The 18,119-nt window shown below is 54.4% G+C and overlaps 1 protein-coding gene across 1 annotated transcript in view; it reads left to right on the top strand.

Moving 5' to 3' along the window:
• Positions 1-18,119, top strand: part of MPRIP (myosin phosphatase Rho interacting protein) — a 95,044-nt gene that overhangs the window by 10,956 nt on the left and 65,969 nt on the right. The window contains exons 2-3 of the mRNA XM_052657475.1: positions 11,692-11,769; positions 13,667-13,732. Of these exons, the coding sequence (XP_052513435.1) occupies positions 11,692-11,769; positions 13,667-13,732 (144 nt within the window). The remainder of the gene's footprint in view (positions 1-11,691; positions 11,770-13,666; positions 13,733-18,119) is intronic.

Below are 18,119 nucleotides of genomic sequence, written 5' to 3'. Positions count from 1 at the left end.
TACTGATTTACCTATTCTAGATATTTCATCAAAATGGAATTGTAGAAATTGTGACCTTTTGTCGGGCTTTTTGCACCGAGCATGTTTTCAGAGTTCGCACGGTGACACGAAATCAGTGTGTACTGCTTGTTTCTGGATGAATGTTGCATTCTATGGCATAGAACATTTTGTTTATGTCTGTCTGTAGATGGACACTTGGGCTGTTCTGCGTCTGGCTATTGTGAATCGTGCTGCTGTGAACACACATCTGTCTGACCCCTCAGCTCTTCAGGGTGGAGACTGGCTTGTGGGGGTTTTGCTGGGTCCCGTGGAGATCTGCTGTGAGCTGCACCGGGAAGCACCTCATCAGGCCAGACCTCAGCACTGCGGACAGTGGGGTGCAGGGGCAGAGATGGTGGCACGGGCGGGCGGAAGAGACCAGGGTAAGGACCTGGAGGGGCTGTGCCTGTGTGCAGGAGCAGCCAAGGCCACCCCCCGCCCCGACCTCCATTCCCTCATGAAGATCGTGTTGAGCAGGAGCTAAGCTGGGGCTTCAGTGTCCTGGGGTAGGGGGCCATGGGAGCTGAAGGCCAGGCGATGCAGGGAGACGCTGGTGCACCCCTGAATGGTGAGGTGTGGGGAAGCTGCTGGGAGCCAATTGCCAAGGGGCTTGGGGTCAGTTAGACAGCTGTTGCTTACTTCTTTGATCTCTCCTAAAGGATTTTTAAAAACGGTCACCAAAAGGGGGAAACAACCCCAGTATCATCAGTAAACGAATGTGGTCCGTCCACACAATGGAATATTATTTGGCCATGAAAAGGAGAGAGACAAGCACCCAATATGGCACAGCTGAGCTTAGAAAACATACACTCAGTGAGAGAAGTCAGGCTCTAAAGACCACGTGTTACCTGATTCCGTTCGTGTGAAACATCCCTATTAGGCAACTTTGTGACGACATAAAGCAGCTTGGTGGCCGCTGGGGACCCCGGGGGAGAGTGCGGGAATGGCAGCTGAAGCGCACAGGGCTGCTTTTCCATGGCGACGAAGCTGCTCTAGACGTGATGGTAGCAATGGGTGCAATACAAACCTGGATTTGTATTGAATTTTACACCTATTGTACAACAGAGGAGTTGTATAGTGTGTGAATTATGCCTCAAAAAAGTAAGTTGTTACAAAAATAACCTAAAGCCATTATTATCCCCGTCTCAGTTTTGGTTTCTGCTTCTTGTTGTTTGGTCGATAAGTCGTGTCCAACTCTTTTGCGACCCCATGGACTATATATAGCCTGCCAGGCTCCTCGGTCCGTGGGATTTTTCCAGGCAAGAAGACTGGAGTGGGAAGCCATTCTCTTCTCCAGAGAATCTTCCCAACCCAGGGATGAAGCCCACATCTTCTGCTCGGCAGGCAGGGTTTTTGCCAGGAAAGGAGCCACCAGGGAAGCCCAGCCCACATTTTGCCAAACCATTATTTGACATCTTTGTTTCCTGTATTTCTGTCATTTTTGGCTTGGCATTTGCTGCCCATGTGTAGCTAACACTGCAGATTCCACCTCCGTCCTCTGCGCCATCCTAGTTACCCCAGGTCCCCAGGAGCGTGCTGGACTGCCATGGCATTGGCCTCACCGTGTCGCACCCACGTGTGCACATCTGCACACACAGCTTGGGGCTCAGCTGTGGTCAGGTGTGTGGCAGCAGCGTGGATGTGTTCTATGCTGAGAGCAGTTGGCGTTAGGGTGATTGTTTCATCAAGTATTTATTGTCTTTGCCTCCGTCCAGTGCTACTTCTGATTTGGCCGAAGGGTGGGACTGTCAGAGGATTCTCGGACTTAGAGCTCTGGAGGAGGGCCCCAGAGGCTCCAGCCGCGTGGCAGTTTGGATGTGCCCCCCCCACCCCTGGGAACCCCGCTCTGTAACGTGCTCCCAGGGAGGGGGCGGCACTGTGCGAGAGGCTCTGCCGCTTCTAGGGGGAGCGTGGGGCTGCTCACATGCCAGCCGGCCTCCCTGACCTCCATCTCTGCCGTTGGCCTGTGCTTGCTCCTCTCGGAGGTCTCTTCCCCATCCTTCCTCTCTGCTCCCTGCTGCCGAGGACCTTACCCTTAGCTCCAGGTTTTGCGTCTTTGTCTCATTGTAGGTATTCTCAGTGGCTGTGTTGTCTTTGCAACCTGACTTTTGGCAGCAGGAATGTGTAAACTGCCTTTCTTGTAAGTTTCTTTCTTTAGGGCCATGTGTCCTGGTGTAATTAGTAGGCTCCCTGCTCATTTCCCAGAGTGTCCCAGTTTGGATGCTAAATGGATAGAGTTGCTCTACTTGTGAGGCTCTGCTTTTTCTGGGTGGAGGTGGGAGCCTATGCTCGCACTTCTGCCTTTGTGTGCACAGATAGGAAAGACTCCTCCTTCCGAGGAAGAGCCCCATGGCCTCTGTCTGCTCCCTAAACCCCTTCACGGCCCTTGGTGCCTGGCCATGCCGGGTGGACAGCTCCATGGAGGGTGGCTTGTGGTGGTCCATCCTGTGGTGAGCTCCTTACAGAGACCACGAATCAGGACTCCACGCAGATCCCAGGCCTCAGGTGGAGGGATATCTGGGGAGGCCCTAGTGACGAGGTCAGGACTAGACCCTCAAGGAGAATACCCACTAGGGTTGTGCATCCTGCTGGGGTGGCGCCAGCTTTTACTCCTGGGAGTGGCTCACTGATGTGGCCTCGCCCTCGCCTTGTCCCAGCCAGGGCCTTGTCCCGCCCTCGCCTCTGTGCGTCCAGAGGTTAGAGGCATGATATGGGGCCAGGTAGCCTTGACTCACACTTGCTGAGACACTGCGGTTTCCTTGTATGTGAGATGAGGAAGAGTGGTACGGAGTGCGTGAGTGAAGTGCCTGGAGCAGTGACCTGCCTTGTAAGTCGTGGGTGTTGACTGTTGGCACTGGGGAGTAGGATGGCTGGGTAGCAGAGCAGATTGGAGGGCATTTCGGAAAGCCTGCCCACGCGCCCACTCGATGCAGCGTGCGTCCTTAGGGCCACTCACCTCGTGGCTCCCCTTTCTCAGAAGCCACGCTTTCTCTCACCCTGGGTCCTGATGGTGTTGAATCTGGTGCAGGGGCTGCCCCGCAACTGTGCTCGTCTTGGCAGTGGCCGATGGCCCTCTGCTGGCTCTCAGAGGTGGATGGCATGCCCGGGAAGCTCATGCCGGCAGGTGTGCCCATGTGGAGGAGTGTAGTGTGGATCTAGAACGGAATAGCTGTAAAGCAGCAGGACAGTGTTCTCTGCTGAGGGCTTCAGACCCTTGGACGTGTCTTAGAGACGAATCCCAGCACAGTGGCCCGCGTGGTGTTGGGAGGAGAAGCCTGAGGTGGGATCTGCAGGGATGGCTGACCTGGTTGCCCCAGTAGGTTTGCTGTAAGTGAGAAGCCCATGCTCCTGGGGTCTTGCTCTACTGGCTTGTGGAGGTGTGTGCTGACTGAGGTGTGGGTCAGGCAGGTGGGACAGGCCTCCCTCTGCGGTCTGCCCAGATGGAGTGTTCTTTCTCAGGTGGCCGGGACAAGGCGAGGGTGAGGCTTCAGACTGACCTGGATGTGTGCCTACATTTCGTGTTACTGACTTACCTCCACACGTCCCAGAAAAGACAGGCGACCTCACAATCTCCTGTGATTTACATGCTCATAAAGATAGCCAGACAGCTGCTACCCAGGCATCATTTCTCCTTTTGGAATAGAAATGCAGAAAATATCGAAAAGCCTGTTTGCTATGAGCGCATGGAAACGTTTCCACAAAAACTCTTGGGGAAAAGAGGAGCAGGGAGCCAGCCTCAGAAGCACTTAGCTTCAGTCTACAAACACCCCATCCTCGGAGCGTTCACTAGATCCTCACCTCCGGCCCCTGTGCAACTCCTCATCCTCCAGCTCGGCCCAGGAGTGCCCCTGAGCTGGGACGCTGGCCCCCACAGTATGGGTCTGTCTTCAAGGCTGTGTGGGACCGCTCTCCTTGAACAACTTTCATGAGGCTGGTGCTTGGAGTTGACATGTCCAGCCTTGTGTGAGGGTGCCTTTGTGGGGTTCTCGTGCTTTGTCCCGCCTGAGTCAGGCATCCTGGGGTCCCCTCCGGGCTGGCCTTGGATACTCTCTACGGCCCTCCCTTCCACGCTGTTCTGGGGCCGTCTCGCGCGCCAGGTCCACTCTGGGGCTCGTTCTCCTGAGCACTGCTGGCCCTAAGCCCCGCCCCCGGTTTGGTTTGAGCTCCAAACCAGCACTGGTTTGCTGGTCTGTGTTGTCTCTTTAGGCTCCGTGTCTGGCTGTGGGATTACCAGGGAGGAGCAGGGAGACGAGTTCTCTTCTCATGTGGCCGCCTGGCTCCTCTGAGAATGCCGTCTTTCCTGCGTCATCTCTGCTTTCTGTCGGGGCCACTCTGGCGCACGCGGTGTTGGTGGGGATTGGATTCAGGAAAGGGAGGACAGTTGGAGGCCAGCCTGTCCACGTGCTCCTCAGCGGTCAGCTTGTCCCTCAGTGTTGGGGATGGATAGGTTCCTCCCGGTGACTGGGCTCCGTGTGTGGAAGGAAGAGGTGTGGCCTGGGCTCACCCTGTCCTGGCTCAGAGGCCTTGCAGCAGCACCTGGAGGACAAGTGGGGAGCAGCTGAGTGCTGCCTCAGTGTGTCCACTGACTCACACGTCAGGTGGCCCTACTTTGCAGTGGGCACCTTGCTGAACAAAGGTGGGATGTGAAAGCAGAAGGGCTGGAGATGGCGGGGGGCTTGGAGAAGGGCCTGGGGGTAAGCAGGGTGTTGCTGCAGAGTGGGGTTTCCTCTCTGCAGAGGCCCATGTGTGTAGAGCCCCGAGGCCAGAAGACAGTTTTCTGTTCATAGGAGGTGTAAGTATGGGCACAGCTTGCAGGAGGGGAGTCCCAGTAAGTTCTTGGTAAGCAGCTGGCTCTGGGTTTGTTACTCTACTTGAAGGGACCTGCGTAGAGACAATGGGTTACTCCTGCCCATAGAGGAGAGATGCTTGTGGGGGGCCTTTAGGATGACAGGGGTGGGAAGGTGGTACCGCATTTCTGTGTCTGCTTTTCTCAGGGTCCCTTGCGCTCTGGGGCAGGTGAATCTGAGGGGACAGAATAGCGAGCTTCGCAGCCTGTCAGAAGTCTGTCACATACATCTCCTTTCTCTGAGCCTCAGATGGGCCCTGTGGAGCTGAGAGCCCAGCAGGTAATGCCTGGACGCCGTAGGGCTGGTTGTGATTGGGCAGCTGTGTCCAGAGTCCTGGATGTGTCTGGGCAGCATCAGGGTGGCAGCTGGGTGATGTTCTGTAAGGCAGGCTGGGTGCCTGCTCCTTCCCTGCCTGCAGCCCGCCCTGCCCACTTGGCCCGATGGAACCCAGGCCTGCCCCGGGAGGGTGGTGCAGGGGGAAGGGGACGAAGAAGCTCACGTGGTCCAGTCGACAGCCTTCAGAAACTGCGTGTGCCTGTGGCCTCAGGAGAAGCTGAAGCCATGGCAGGCTGCTTGGCCTGGGGCTGGCCCCTGTGAACTGCAGAAGCAGAAGCCTTCATGGCTAAGCCTCTTTGCTGTTGGGTTGCAGTGGGTCCTCTTCTGGGGGGCATATGCCTGTGTGAGTGGAGCAAGTATCCTAAAGTAATAGGTTTTCGGTTTTTTATTTTTTAATTAAAATTATTATTTTGAGATCATTGTAGTTTTGCACGCAGTTGTGAGATACAATCCGGAGAGATCCTGTGTATTCTTTACCCAGTTTCCCCCAGTGGCTGCATCTTATATTAATAAAATTACAGGACATCGTCACAGTCCTCCTGTTCTCTTACCTCTGCTGCCTCCTTAACTCCTAGCAGCTGCAAGTCTGTCTCCATGTCTAGAAATTCCACATTTCAGGCATGTTGTGTCAGTGGAGTCGAACATCATGTAACCTCAGGGTTGACTTTTCCACTCACCCTAATTCTCTGGAGACTCATCCAAGTTGCGTATATCACCAGTTGTTTCCTTTTAATTGCTCAGTAGTATTCCAGAGTGTGCATGGATTAACCACTCATTCGCTGAAGGACATCTGCATCGCTTCCAGGTTTTTCTTGGCCCTTTACAAATAAAGAGACAGTAACCACTCACATACAGTTTTTGTGAAGTGTAAGCTTTTATTTCTCTGGAATGTGTCCAGGAATGCGGCGCCTGGGTTATGTGGTAGTTGGATGTTTGGTTACTTGCTTATGGCTGCACTGGGTCTTGGGTGCTGCGCCCCGGCTTCCTCTGGTTGCGGCCAGCGGGGGCTGCTCTTCCGTGCAGTGCTTGGGCTTCTCGTTACTGTGCTTCTCTTGCTGTAGAGCAACGGCTCTGGGTGCGCAGCTGCAGCACGTGGACTCAGTAGTTATGGAGCGCGGTCTTAGTTGCCCTGTGGCATGTAGAATCTTCCCAGACCAGGTATCAAACCCACGTTTCCTGCATTGGCAGATGGATTCTTATCTGCTGAACCAGCAGGGAGGTCCGGTATTTCATTTTTTTTAATGATTGTAAGCAGTACTTTTAGGAAGTACTTGTTTTGCTGTGCTGAGTCTTCGTTGCACCACGTGGGGTCCTCGATCTTCGCTGCAGCATGGTAGCTCTTGGTGCGGCGAGTGGGATCTAGTTCCCTGACCAGGGATCGAAGCTGGGCCCCCTGCATTGGGAGCTCAGAATCGAGCCACTGGACCACCAGGGAAGTGCTAGTATTTTAACCCTTCTCTCCTTCCAGGATTCTGACGACACAGATATTAGGTCTTCTGTTCCCACAGGTCCCTAAGACTCTGTTCTCTTATTTTTCAGTCTGTTTTCTCTGTGTTGTCTGTGCGATTTCTCTTCTCTTGTTTTCCAGCTCACTGATTCATTCCATTGTTCCCATCTTTCTGCTTTTTGAGCCCATCCATTGAGCTTTTGATTTAGCTATTGTATTTTTCAGTTTGAGAATTTTCACCTGGCTCTTGGAGCTTCTGTTTCTTTGCTCAGGCTCTCTCTGTTTTCATTTATTCCAAGCATGTTCATAATTTCTTGTTGAACCATGTAGCATGGCTGCTTTAAACCTCCAGCAGATAATTCTGACATGCCTGACATCCTGGTGTTGGCATCGACCTTCCTGGTTCTTGGTATCATGGTGGTTTTTCAACCTGGACAGTTTTGTGTCATGCCAGGTGACTTTGGGCTGTGTTTGACCTCTCTCTTTCAGTCGGGTTTTTCTAGCACTGCCCAACGGGAAGCAGGGCTCTGCCTCCTGCCTCTCAGTGGAGGTAGGAGTCTGGCTCCTCACCGGGCTCCGTGGACACTTGAGGCAGGAGGTGCGTGGTTGCTGCCGTAGGGGGTGGGGTTCAGCCCCTCAGGTGTCCTCCTCGGATAGCAGGGAGAGGGAGGGGACCTTTACTGCTGGGTGGGCAGGGCAGTCCTGGGCCCCTGCCTGTTGTCCCACACCTCGCCTACTGAGTAGGAAGTCTCTGGAAGTCTGGCCTCTGCTGGGGGAGGGTGGGAGTGTGGCAGTGTCTCCTCTGTCCGACTGGGGTAGGCTGGTTACTCTGGAAGAGTTCTCTGTTTTGCCAAGTTGTCCCTTCCCTGGTTCTTCGACTAGGGAGAGCCTCTCCTGAGGCTTTTTCTGTCTGTGCCTGTTGGCGCTTCCATGTGGCCTCTCCTTCAGACCCCGATCTGGGACAGTGAGGCCAAAAGAAACCCAGGCTGCACACCTCCCAGCGGTGCCTCGGCTCCTGAGCGCCCAGCCCCTGTGCAGTCTTCTCTCCCGCTTTTGAAGTCTCCTTAGTTTTGTCTAACATACAGTGTCCAGGCTTTTATTTGTGCTTAGTGGGAGGCATAGGGACGTTACATCCACCCCATCTCGAAGCAGAAATGTCAAGTGAGCAATTTCGAAAGGGCTTTGGGCTGAGGAGGATGCCACAGCCACCAGCAAGCAGCCTCTTCCCAGAGGTCAGCGGAAGTGCAGCCTCTGGTTTATTGGTGTGTGAGGCGGGGCTGAGTTTAATGGAAGGGAGAGAGGCCCGGCGGGTGGTCCCGAATGGTGACTTTTGCACAGGGACTGGACCAGTGGGCTTACTCCCAGTGGCCTGCTTGAAACAGAACTCCCAAAGTCCCATCCTCTGGGCCCTCAGTATCAAGAAGAGTTACCTGCTTCTCCTGTCCCCCTGCCCCTTAAAGTAAACCCATCACCCAGGCAGAAAACAGCAACAAAACTACAGGCCACTAGGAGTTTCTAGAGCCCACTTCCTGTGCCAGCTGCCTTTGGGGTCACCAGAGCCTGTATGTCAGGTCACTTGGGGCTTCCAGAGGAGGTGAGGCAAGAACAGGAGGGATGCTGCCCTACAAACCTCTGGCTTGTGGCTTGTAAACCTCTCCTGTGGGGACAGGCTGTGCGTGGCGCTTCTGGACTCACCAGCATGGCCAGGTTGGCTGTTGCCATTTCTAGGCCCTCTGAGAAACAGTGAGGGCAGCAGCTGCATGTCTGGGGCACCCTTCTTTGGACCGAGGGCAGGTGGGCATGTCTAGCTTGAGGTTCCCTGAGGAGCAGGAGGCTCAGAGCGTGTGTCCCCGGGTGCGGCTCTCCAGGCTTGTGGAAGGGGTTCCAGGTCTGGAGCCCTCAGTGAGAGGCGCTGACGAGTTGAGGGAGGGCGGCAGCTGAACCAGCCCCACTGGTGGACAGGCTCCTGCCTCCATCTCCGCTTTGGCCGTGCCCATGATCACCAGTGCTCCCCTCCCCAACCACTGCCTCCTCACACGTCATTTGTTCCCGGTTTGCTTGCTGTGGACTGTGAACCCATGGAGGGGGAGCAGTTTCTTATTTATCTCTGCTTCCCCACTGCCTGACATAGGCCTTGGTAAATGATGTTTTTTTTAATAGCTTTATTGAGATGAAACTCACATACCATATATAGTTGACTTATTTAAACTGTGCAGTTCAGTGATTTAATGTATTCCCAGAGATGTGCAGCTATTATCACAGTCAGTTTTAGAACGCTTTCATCCTCCCAAAAGGAACCCTGTGTCCTGTAGCCGTCACCCCCCACAGCCCATCCATCCCCTCTGTCCTGGGCAGCCCCGTCTGCCGTTTGTCAGTAGGGTTTGCCTTGGTAAACACTCCTGCAGAACACTGCCCACTTCCCGGGCTGCTGGAGCCCTTGTCTCTTGCCCTGTGCCCTCCTCTGGCCCAGCCTTCCCACCTTTCAGGACGCCCTACTCACCGGGTGGGGTCTGCTTTGGGGTGATTCGCATAAGGAAGTCACACCAGGTGAGGTGGGTGCTGGTAGGGTTGCCGAGGAGATGTTTGTGGAGCGAATAATGATACTGCTTGCAGGCCAGGTTCTGAGGGACCTGGCCAAGCCCATGTCTCTCACTGCCGTTTTGAGGAAAGGACAGGGAGGTGTAGCTGACATTGTGGTCACCCCAAAGCCCTGGAGCCAGAAAAGGGGAGGGTGGTATGTGATGGAAGCCAGACAGAAACTGAGGAGACATGGCCTTGGGCTCTAACCTCCTGATTTCGCAGGCCAGAGACCTGCACCCGTGGCCATGGTGGGGAGTCACCTGGCTGAGGTACAAGGGGTCAGCCCCCAGCGCCAACCCGGCTGTCCTGTGTGTGCATCTCCCAGTGGGGCAGAGAGAGGCCGAGTGTGCTTGTCTGCCTGGGGGACGGCTGGGTGCCTCTGGTGCTTGCTGAGAAAACAGACCTCGGTTCTCTTTGCTTCTGCTTTCCCAGGCAGTATTTCATCCCACATACTCCACGGTCCTTCTGGGCCATGTCCCTCTAACTCCTGGTTCCCTGCCAGCACCCACTCCCATGTTTCATCAAAGCCAGCCTTGCTTCCTTCCTTCAGCCTACTCCATACCCCATGCCCGAAACCCCTCTTTCTGTTCACGGGGAGAAGCCAGTGCTTTCCCTGGGTTTCAGGCCCCTGTGGGAGCCTAGATATGCTCACCCCACATGCTCTGTGACCTCTGGCAATTGACCTCCCCTCTGCGAGTCACAGATTCTACAGCTTTTCAAAATGAGGTGATGTGACAGGGCCTCCCAATTTGGAAATGATGAGTAAAGCGCATGCTGAGAGGACCCTAAGGCTCTCCCTGGGGTAGTCTATGTGTAAACAGCAGGTGGAAGGTTTGGGTTTTGATTTGTTTTGCTGTTTGTGCCTCAGCTGCCCTTTCTCAAGTCTGGTGTGGCCGAAAAGGGAGGTGGAGTCTGAGTGTCCTCATCCTTTAACTCCTGTTGAACTCCACTGCCAGGCTCTCAGGGGAGGGGGCACTCTTTGGATGTAAGAAATACAAAACCAGCCATCATTTATTTAGGCTTTTTAGGCCAGACACTGTACTCAGGCTATTTTTCCCCCTCTTAAACAATTTTTGAGATAATTGACATACCATAAAATTCAGTCTTCTAAAGCATTTGTTTTTCAGTCGCTAAGTCGTATCCAACTCTTTTGTGACCCCACGGACTGCAGCCTGCCAGGCTCCTCTGTCCTTGGCATTCTCCAGGCAAGAATATGGAGTGGGTTGCCATTTCCTTCTCTAAGGGATCTTCCTGGACCAGGAATCAAACCCGGGTCTCCTGCATTGACAGAATTCTCCTGTCAAGAATTCTCGACGGGAGAGTTCTCTGTCATTTCATTGGCAGGGCCACCAGGGAAGCCCTTTTAAAGCACACGATTTAGTGATTTTTAGCATAATGACGCCCCTGTCTGATTCCAGAGCATTTTCATCACCCCCAAAGAAACCCCACACCTGTTATCAGCCACTCCCCATTTCTGCTCCCTCGACATCCTGGTAGCCACTCATCTGCCCCCTCTTTCTGCGGATTTCCTGATTCTGCACCTTTCGTATAAGCGGAATCGTGTAATTTGCGGTCATTTGTGTTTGTCTTCTTGACTTAGCATAAGGTCTTTAAGGTTCAGCCGTGTTGCAGCGAGCGTGTCAGCGCTTCATGCCTTTATATCGCTGGATGCCGTTCCGTTGAATGGATGGGCCACATTTTCCATCTGCTGATGGCCACTGGGGTTGTCTCTACCTTTTGACAATTGTGAATAGTGCTGCTGTGAACATTCACATCCAGGTTTTTACTTGAGCACTTGCTTTCAGTTTTCTTGGGTATGTGTACACCTAGGAGTGGAATTCTGGGCCATAGGGATTCTAAGTGTAACCTGAGGAACTGTCAGACTGCTTTCCCAGCAGCCTTGCGGTTTTCTTTCCTGTGCTGGGCCATGTTTCATCAATCCTCACGTAAGATTCGTGAGGTGCAGATGCAGCTGTTGCCACACTCACTTTTGCACGTGAAGATGAAACTGGAAAGGTTTTCAGCAAGGTCATGCAGCCGGCAAGTTGGCGATTCTCTGGCCACGCTCGTGGCGACGGCTGAAGCAGTGTCTCTGCTCCCAGGCTTTGTGCCCTCAGGACGAGGGCCTTTGGCCGTGCTGGTCACAGGCTCTCCCTGGTGCCTGCAGCTCCCGTGGTGATGACGAACGTGACCCTGGTGGCTTGATCAGGAGCTTGCGGGGCGGTGTCTGCTCCTAGGAGTCTTGTGTTCTCCGTTTGTCTGGTCTCCCGCTGGGTTTCATGTTCCTGTCTCCATAGCGGGTGCTCCAGGCCTGCTGGAGCCTCTGGCTCCCCAGTGTGTCTCCTGCTGGGAGTGGGTGCATGCATGGAGGGCTTGGAGTAGAGGTGGATTCTCTTCCAGCGTCCAAGGCCACTGATGACCGGCCCTCCTTCTCTCTTCTAGGCAAAGCCCATTTACGGCGGCTGGCTGCTCCTGGCTCCAGATGGGACGGACTTCGACAACCCAGTGCACCGGTCTCGGGTAAGGACTTCAGAGTGCATTCTTGGGGGAGGACTCACCAGAGAGGGCGCTCTGAGGCAGATGGACCATGGGAGGAGGGAAGTGAGCTGTGGGTCCTAGGGTGGTAGGATCCAAAGGAAACCCTTACTCAGTGAGCTTGCAGAGCCCACAGGAACAGCCTCAGTTACACATAGTTGCACCTCGCCCTTCATTCAAAAGAATGCTGCCTGTTCTGTGAGTCAGCTCTAGAAACAGGTAAATGGCAGAGGTCATCGGACAGTTCAGCACATGTCTGCATTGTGCTCTTGAGGCTCCCTGTTCCTTCAGTGCTGGGGTCCTGCTCCTGCAGCCCCCGCTTCCCCTCCGTTCCTCCCCAGCTGGGGGCTCAGCAGATGAGCACGAGTGAAGGGAGGCGGCCTCCAGGGCCCACTTGGCTTCTGTCCCATCTCTGCTGGGCACCCAGCCCCTGGGGGGCGGGTTCTGCTGAACACAGGATGCTGCTCAGGCAGGTGTGAGAGGAGCAGGGAGATGTCAGACCAGCAGCACCCCAGTCAGTGCTTATTCCTCTGTCAGAGGTCCCCTTGGATTTGGCTCCAGTTAAAGCTCGCTTTCCTCTTCCACGCATGCTCCTCTGGGAACTGCCGCCCACACCTGCCATCCCCTGATTCTGGAGGGCCTCTTCCCCCACTCTGGGTCTCTGCTGCCCCAGCCTGAGTGTCACACACTGGGATGGGGCCGTGGTACCCATAGAACATGCCTTGTATCTGGGGTCTTCAGGCCTTCTCTGGAATGGGTTTTAATTTTAAAAACAATGCACAGGAGCCTTGGGAATATTTCTCGGGAAGGGCCCAGGTGGCCCAGCCTTCTGCAGGTCCTCTTGCAAGGCCACGTGAGTGCCCTGTGCCTGCCGCCCAAACATGAAGACCATGGAGCTACTGTGTTCAGTGGCTGCAGTAACTGGGGGGCAGCCCTTTCTCCTATTTCATATTTAGGTCACTAAATGGCAATAGAATTGTCTTTTCCAGCTTCTGATGGGAAATTCATTATTATAAATGATATAATTCTGGTCCAAACTAAAGAGCCATGATATTTTAGTTCATTCTTGTGGCCTTATTGCCAGTAAGAAGTATGAATTTTGTTGGACTTGTGGAAATGTTGAAGATAGATTATGGGTCTTCATGACGAGCCCTGAGATTTGGGGCCCAACAGTCTCATGTTCTAGACATGCCCCCTGCCCCCACACATTCAAAAGGAGGGCCTCTCTACCCCCCATGTCAGTGCCATTGGGCCTCCATCAGCCCCAGTGGCCTGGCCTTTGGGTAGAGGGCAGGGAGGGGCCCCTTTTTCTGGTCAGTCCCTCCCTGGATATCAGAACCATTCCCACTGGTTGCCCCTTCTCAGTTTTGACTTTTGTTACTGCTCTCCTCCTCAGTGAATCTTGGAGCCTGGCTCACTTTCCCCTTTCTCACACTCCCTGTGGCTCACTGGAACAACCCTTTTATATCACTTTTCCAGATTTTCCAGAAGTGGGGAATCAGTGCCTAGCAATTCTCAGGTTATCCCATAATCAGGTCAGGTAATTCAACAAATCATGAATTCACACGTATTGTAATAAGCTCTGTACTCGGTACATGAAGAATAGAGAAAGTTGATCTGGGCATGGCTCCTGCTCAGGAGGAGCTCGCAAATTGAAACAGACCAGGCAGCTTTTTCAGCCTCAGTAACTGGAGACATGCTGGGTAGTTTGGGCCTCTCGCTGGCCCAGTCCTGACTGACGAGGCCTTGCTCTTCCACCCCGGGGCCCCGGAAGTGGGAGCCTGTGCTGCCAGCAGGCCTCAGAGGCAGACCTGTCAGGCGCAGGGGCTCCTCGTGAGGAGGCGGGCCAGAACCCTCCCTACTCCTCTGTGTTCTGTTGTAGAAATGGCAGCGCCGGTTCTTCATCCTCTACGAGCACGGCCTCTTGCGCTACGCCCTGGACGAGATGGTGAGTGCGCTCTTCCACCCCACCCTGCCCCAGCCTTTGCCAGGCCTCTTCAGCTGTGTGCTCTCACTGGGGCTTCTGCTCCGAAGCCTGGAATTTTGAAGCACGTGTGGCAGCTAGTTGCAGTGGCCCTTAACAGCCCTGACCTTTGCTTTGAGGTACCTTCTGTGGCCACGGGTGAGAGTCAGTAGTGAGGGAGGAGGTCCTTTCTGTTCAGGGAGAAGGAGCCCCTCAGTAAGAAGTGGAGGGGCTGCAGGGCAGGTGGGGTGGCCCTGGATGGGCCTGTGCCCGCTGGGCTCTGCAGACCCCCCTACTCTGGCCCAGGGCTCCTCTCATGTCTGTGGCTGTAGTTGGTGTTGCTCATCCAATTTATTGTTCAGAGGCCTCCTGTCCATGGGGTTGGTGTTCCTGTCACTAAGTTGGGGTGTACAGACCCTGTCCTGTCCTGCCACCTGCCTAGTTTGCTTCCTGGGCTGGAGGGACATTTACTAACCTGGTGGAATATTCTGGCTTTTCTTTTCCACTCATTTTGTCTCCTGGCCTTTTCTCTAAAGGAGATGGTCTCTCCTAACTAATCTAAAGTATGACTGAATTCCAAAATTGAGTACCTTTTCCTGTTCCATTGGAATGTGTGAGTGTGTGTGCTCAGTGTTTTTAATTGGGACGGTTCGGGAACATCCATTCACACATGTAGCACGGTGGACCCCACCCTTTCAGAGTGCATCTGCTTGCTGCAGGGGTGTGAGCAGAGGACGCTGCAGTCTGGTGGACACGTGGATTTTTGGTGGTTTTCACAGCGGGTACATTACCAGGTCATCAGTGCTATTTCCACGTGGGGGGTCCTCATAATTGTGATGCCACGTGGTCACCATTTTGCGTATGGGACATGTTAACGGGTCTGATATCTAAGGATGCAATTGATAGGTACGGTACTTTGTTCTGTGTCAACTAGTGCCTCGTTTCCTTCTAAAAAAGAATTTTCTTTTTCTTCTTTCTTTCTGATGAGGATGTTTGTCAACAGGGATGGGCGGCAGGGGCTTTGCTGTGGACCCATCTGTGTCCAGAGCATCAGGAGGTACTGGGGTGGTGGCACTGTGGGGGTTGGGGTAGAGTAGAATTTGCTGGAGGCAGGAGCAGATGAGTGGATTCACCTGGACACACGTCCTTTGGTGATTGCACTGCCCTGTGTGTTTGCCCAACCTGGGCATCACCCTGGCAGGCGCCCTGAGGTGGGAGCTGGGCCCGATGCATGGGGGTTTACTTTGTCCTTGTGCCTGGCTAACTGCTCTGAAGTCCTGCAAAGACTCACCGTGGGGAAGGGGCCTCGGAGTTCACTGGATGACTTCCAGGCAGGACTGCGCCATGAACCATCCTGAAAAACAGTTCCTGGACTTGGCTTGGAGACTGATGATTTTGATCAGGAAATCTTTCTTTAGGTTCAGCTGGGGTTTGGTACAGGCCGTGGTCTCTTCAGCTCAGCTGCACAGCATGAGGGCGGCCGCTGGGTAGACACACAGTGCACACTGGTCTGAAAGCTGGTCCTGCATGGCCCCCCACACCCTCTACACTCCCTGCCGCCTGCCCATCCTGAGATGCTTGGGCAGAGGTGGGCTGTGCTGCACTCAAGAAGAAGGAAACCCTGGAAAAGCAGGGCTATGGGGAGGGCGGTGCCAAGTGGAAGAGCTGGCCCTGCTCGTGGGTGAAGGGGTTGGCTGGCGCTGCCCTCAGTGCAGGCATACGGCCCCTCCAGTGGTAAGGGAGCTTCGTTTCTCTGTGTGCCAGGGAGCGGTAGCCGTTGTGTTGAAACACCTGTAAAGTGACATGTTTCCTTGTTGCGTTAGGAAAGCCCCCATGGTGGATGTTCTGAGAAAGCCTCCGGAGGTTGGCACTGTGGGGCTTGCAGGGCTGGAGTGGTCTCTCCAACCCTGTGGTCTGTGTCAGGTCCTTCTTGACAGCTCACTCCCGCCTCTACCTGGAGCAGGTGGCCACTGCACCGAAGTTGCTGTGTGAGGCCTCCAGGGCCGCACGGCAGAGCTGCCGTCTTGAGTCTCAGCGGTGCCAGGGTGCACAGGTGCTGCTGGACCTCGTGGAGGCCATGTGCGGTCAGACAGAGTGCAGTGCCCAGGACGGCCCCACAGCCAGTGCCGGCCCAGAGACCCTGTGTGGCCTGGTCAGTGGCTGGCTTATGTTTTTCTAAGAGATTTAAGCATGTTTGATTTGGTGTCTTCTCTGTTCTTACGAGGTTCAGAAGGACTTCCCTGTGAGATGTCCTGGGAGCGGGGGAGGTGATGGGGCAGGGTATCCTGCTGGCTGGGACCATGCCAGTGGAGTAGTCCTGGGCTTGTTGCTGCTGTGGGGGGGTTTCTGTGGGGTGTTCTGCTCATCAGGCAGCTGCAGGGCCAGCAGAGCTGTTCGTGCGGCTCACAGCCAGGGAGCAGACGGGCACCGCTTCTCGCGGCTGCTCAGGGCAGTCAGACCCCGTCCCCACCCCAGCCCGTGTAACAGCCATCTGGTTGTTGGTCTCCAAGAGCACCAGCTCCACACCCGAGCACTAGCAGGCCTCTCAGATCAGAGGAACAGGCCCCTGGCGAGAGCAGCAGCTCTGAGCCGCCCCAGCCACTGCTAATCTGCCACCGTTGCTGAGTTTAGTTTTGCCCCATCCCTTCCCAGGTAATCTATTGCATGTAATAAATTGTAGCATTTTATGGCTAGGCCCTTAACACTTAGTCACAGTTTGTTTCAAATTGTTACTTGGGCTTTTACATTTACAGTATTACTATTTGTTTTCATTTGCTTAAGTGTGGTCTAACAAACTGGCTTTTTTCCCTGCGTCCCTAGGACCCCGATAGGTCTTGGTACCCCTCTCTGCACTGTCTGACTTGGGGTCTGGGGAGCACCCCTGTCAAAATTGTTGAGTTGAAATCAACTTTGTAAGTGCGTTGCTGCAGGACTTCTGTTAAGCATGGGGAGGAAGTGGGATCTGGGTACTCCTGGGGGAAGGATTAGGTGTGTCCTGCCTTGAAGCTCTTAGTGGTTCCTCAGCAGAGAGAGAACACACTCCAGAGGGCTCAGAGCACAGGTGGGGACTCTGAGTGTGAGGGGGTTTGGTCCCTGGAGGGCTGCTTGGAGACACCTTTCTGTGTGGGGTCTCCTGCTGGGTCTGGGGCCTCAGGCTAGTTTGACTCCAGAGGTAACTTGCCTTTCTCTTCCAGGCAGCTCTGAGATGGGACTAACCTTCGGGATCACTTTTCCTTTTTTGGGAAATTTCTTTCTCGATACACCCACATACCCTGTAACTGGTGGGTGTGGAGGAGAGGCAAATTGCCCAAAAAAGGAAAAAAAATTTCCCAAACGCAAGCAGAGGTGAGGTGGGCTCAGGGCAGTCTCACAGACAAGTGGGAGCCTGAGCAGTTGGGCTGGGCCTCTGGTTCTTGCGGAGAGGACAGAGTGAAGAGTCTGGAAGCCCAGCCGGCTCCCCTTCTCCTCTGCCTTTGTTTCTGTCCCTATGCTGTGCTGTTCCTGTGTCTCTGCCCTTGAGCTGTGGTGCTGGGGTCACTAGAAGGCTTTCCTGGGGGAGCTCCCCAACCAGAGGGGAAGCAGCCCCCAGTCTCAGGTGAAGTTGCTGGGCAGTGAGACTCGGGGCGAGGGGAACCTGTGGCCAATAAGCTCTGGTAGCCTGTCTCTTGATTTCACTTTCTCTTCCTTTTCCTCCTGGAAGCCAGGCAAAAACATTTGTTGTTGTTGTTTGCTTTTAAACTATGGTAAGATATATGCAACAAAATGTACCACTTCAACAACTACAGTTGAGCGGCATTAAGCACACTCACACTGGTGTGTACCCACCACCACCGTCCCTCCACCCCTCTCTGGAGCTCTTCCCATCTTCCTGGGCCAAAGCTCTGTCCCCATTAAACCCTTACCACACACCCTTCTACTTCCTGTGCCTCTGGATTTGGGGACTCCAGGGACCTCCTGTAAGTGGGGTCATGGTACTTGTCCTTGTGTGTCTGGCTTGTTTCATTTAGCATATGTCCTCAAGGCTCATTCATGTCGGAGCACATGATAGAATCTTATCGTGGAAGGTCTGATGCAGTTAACTCTTCCCTGAAGCGAACTGACCGTGGGTCTCTCCTCTGTGATTCCTGTGGAGAGGCTGTGCCCACACTTCCAGGGCAGGTGTGTGGAGCCCTCCCACTGTGTGCCCTGAGATTCCTGGAAAGGCAGCCCAGACCACAGCTCTGCTGAGCCGCCTTCACAGGGTCCCTGCTGCTGGCTCCTCAGTGTGTGTCACACCCCAGTCGTGTAGTGGGGAGTCTGGTAGCCCTCATGTGCCTTGCTGGAGGGCAGCTGTGGGCTCATCAGTCCCCTGGGCAAGGCGCTCCAGCCAGAG

The sequence above is a fragment of the Budorcas taxicolor genome, chromosome 19, assembly GCF_023091745.1.
Source record: "Budorcas taxicolor isolate Tak-1 chromosome 19, Takin1.1, whole genome shotgun sequence".
NCBI classification, from domain to species: domain Eukaryota; kingdom Metazoa; phylum Chordata; class Mammalia; order Artiodactyla; family Bovidae; genus Budorcas; species Budorcas taxicolor.
This window is presented reverse-complemented; position numbering and strand designations above follow the sequence as displayed.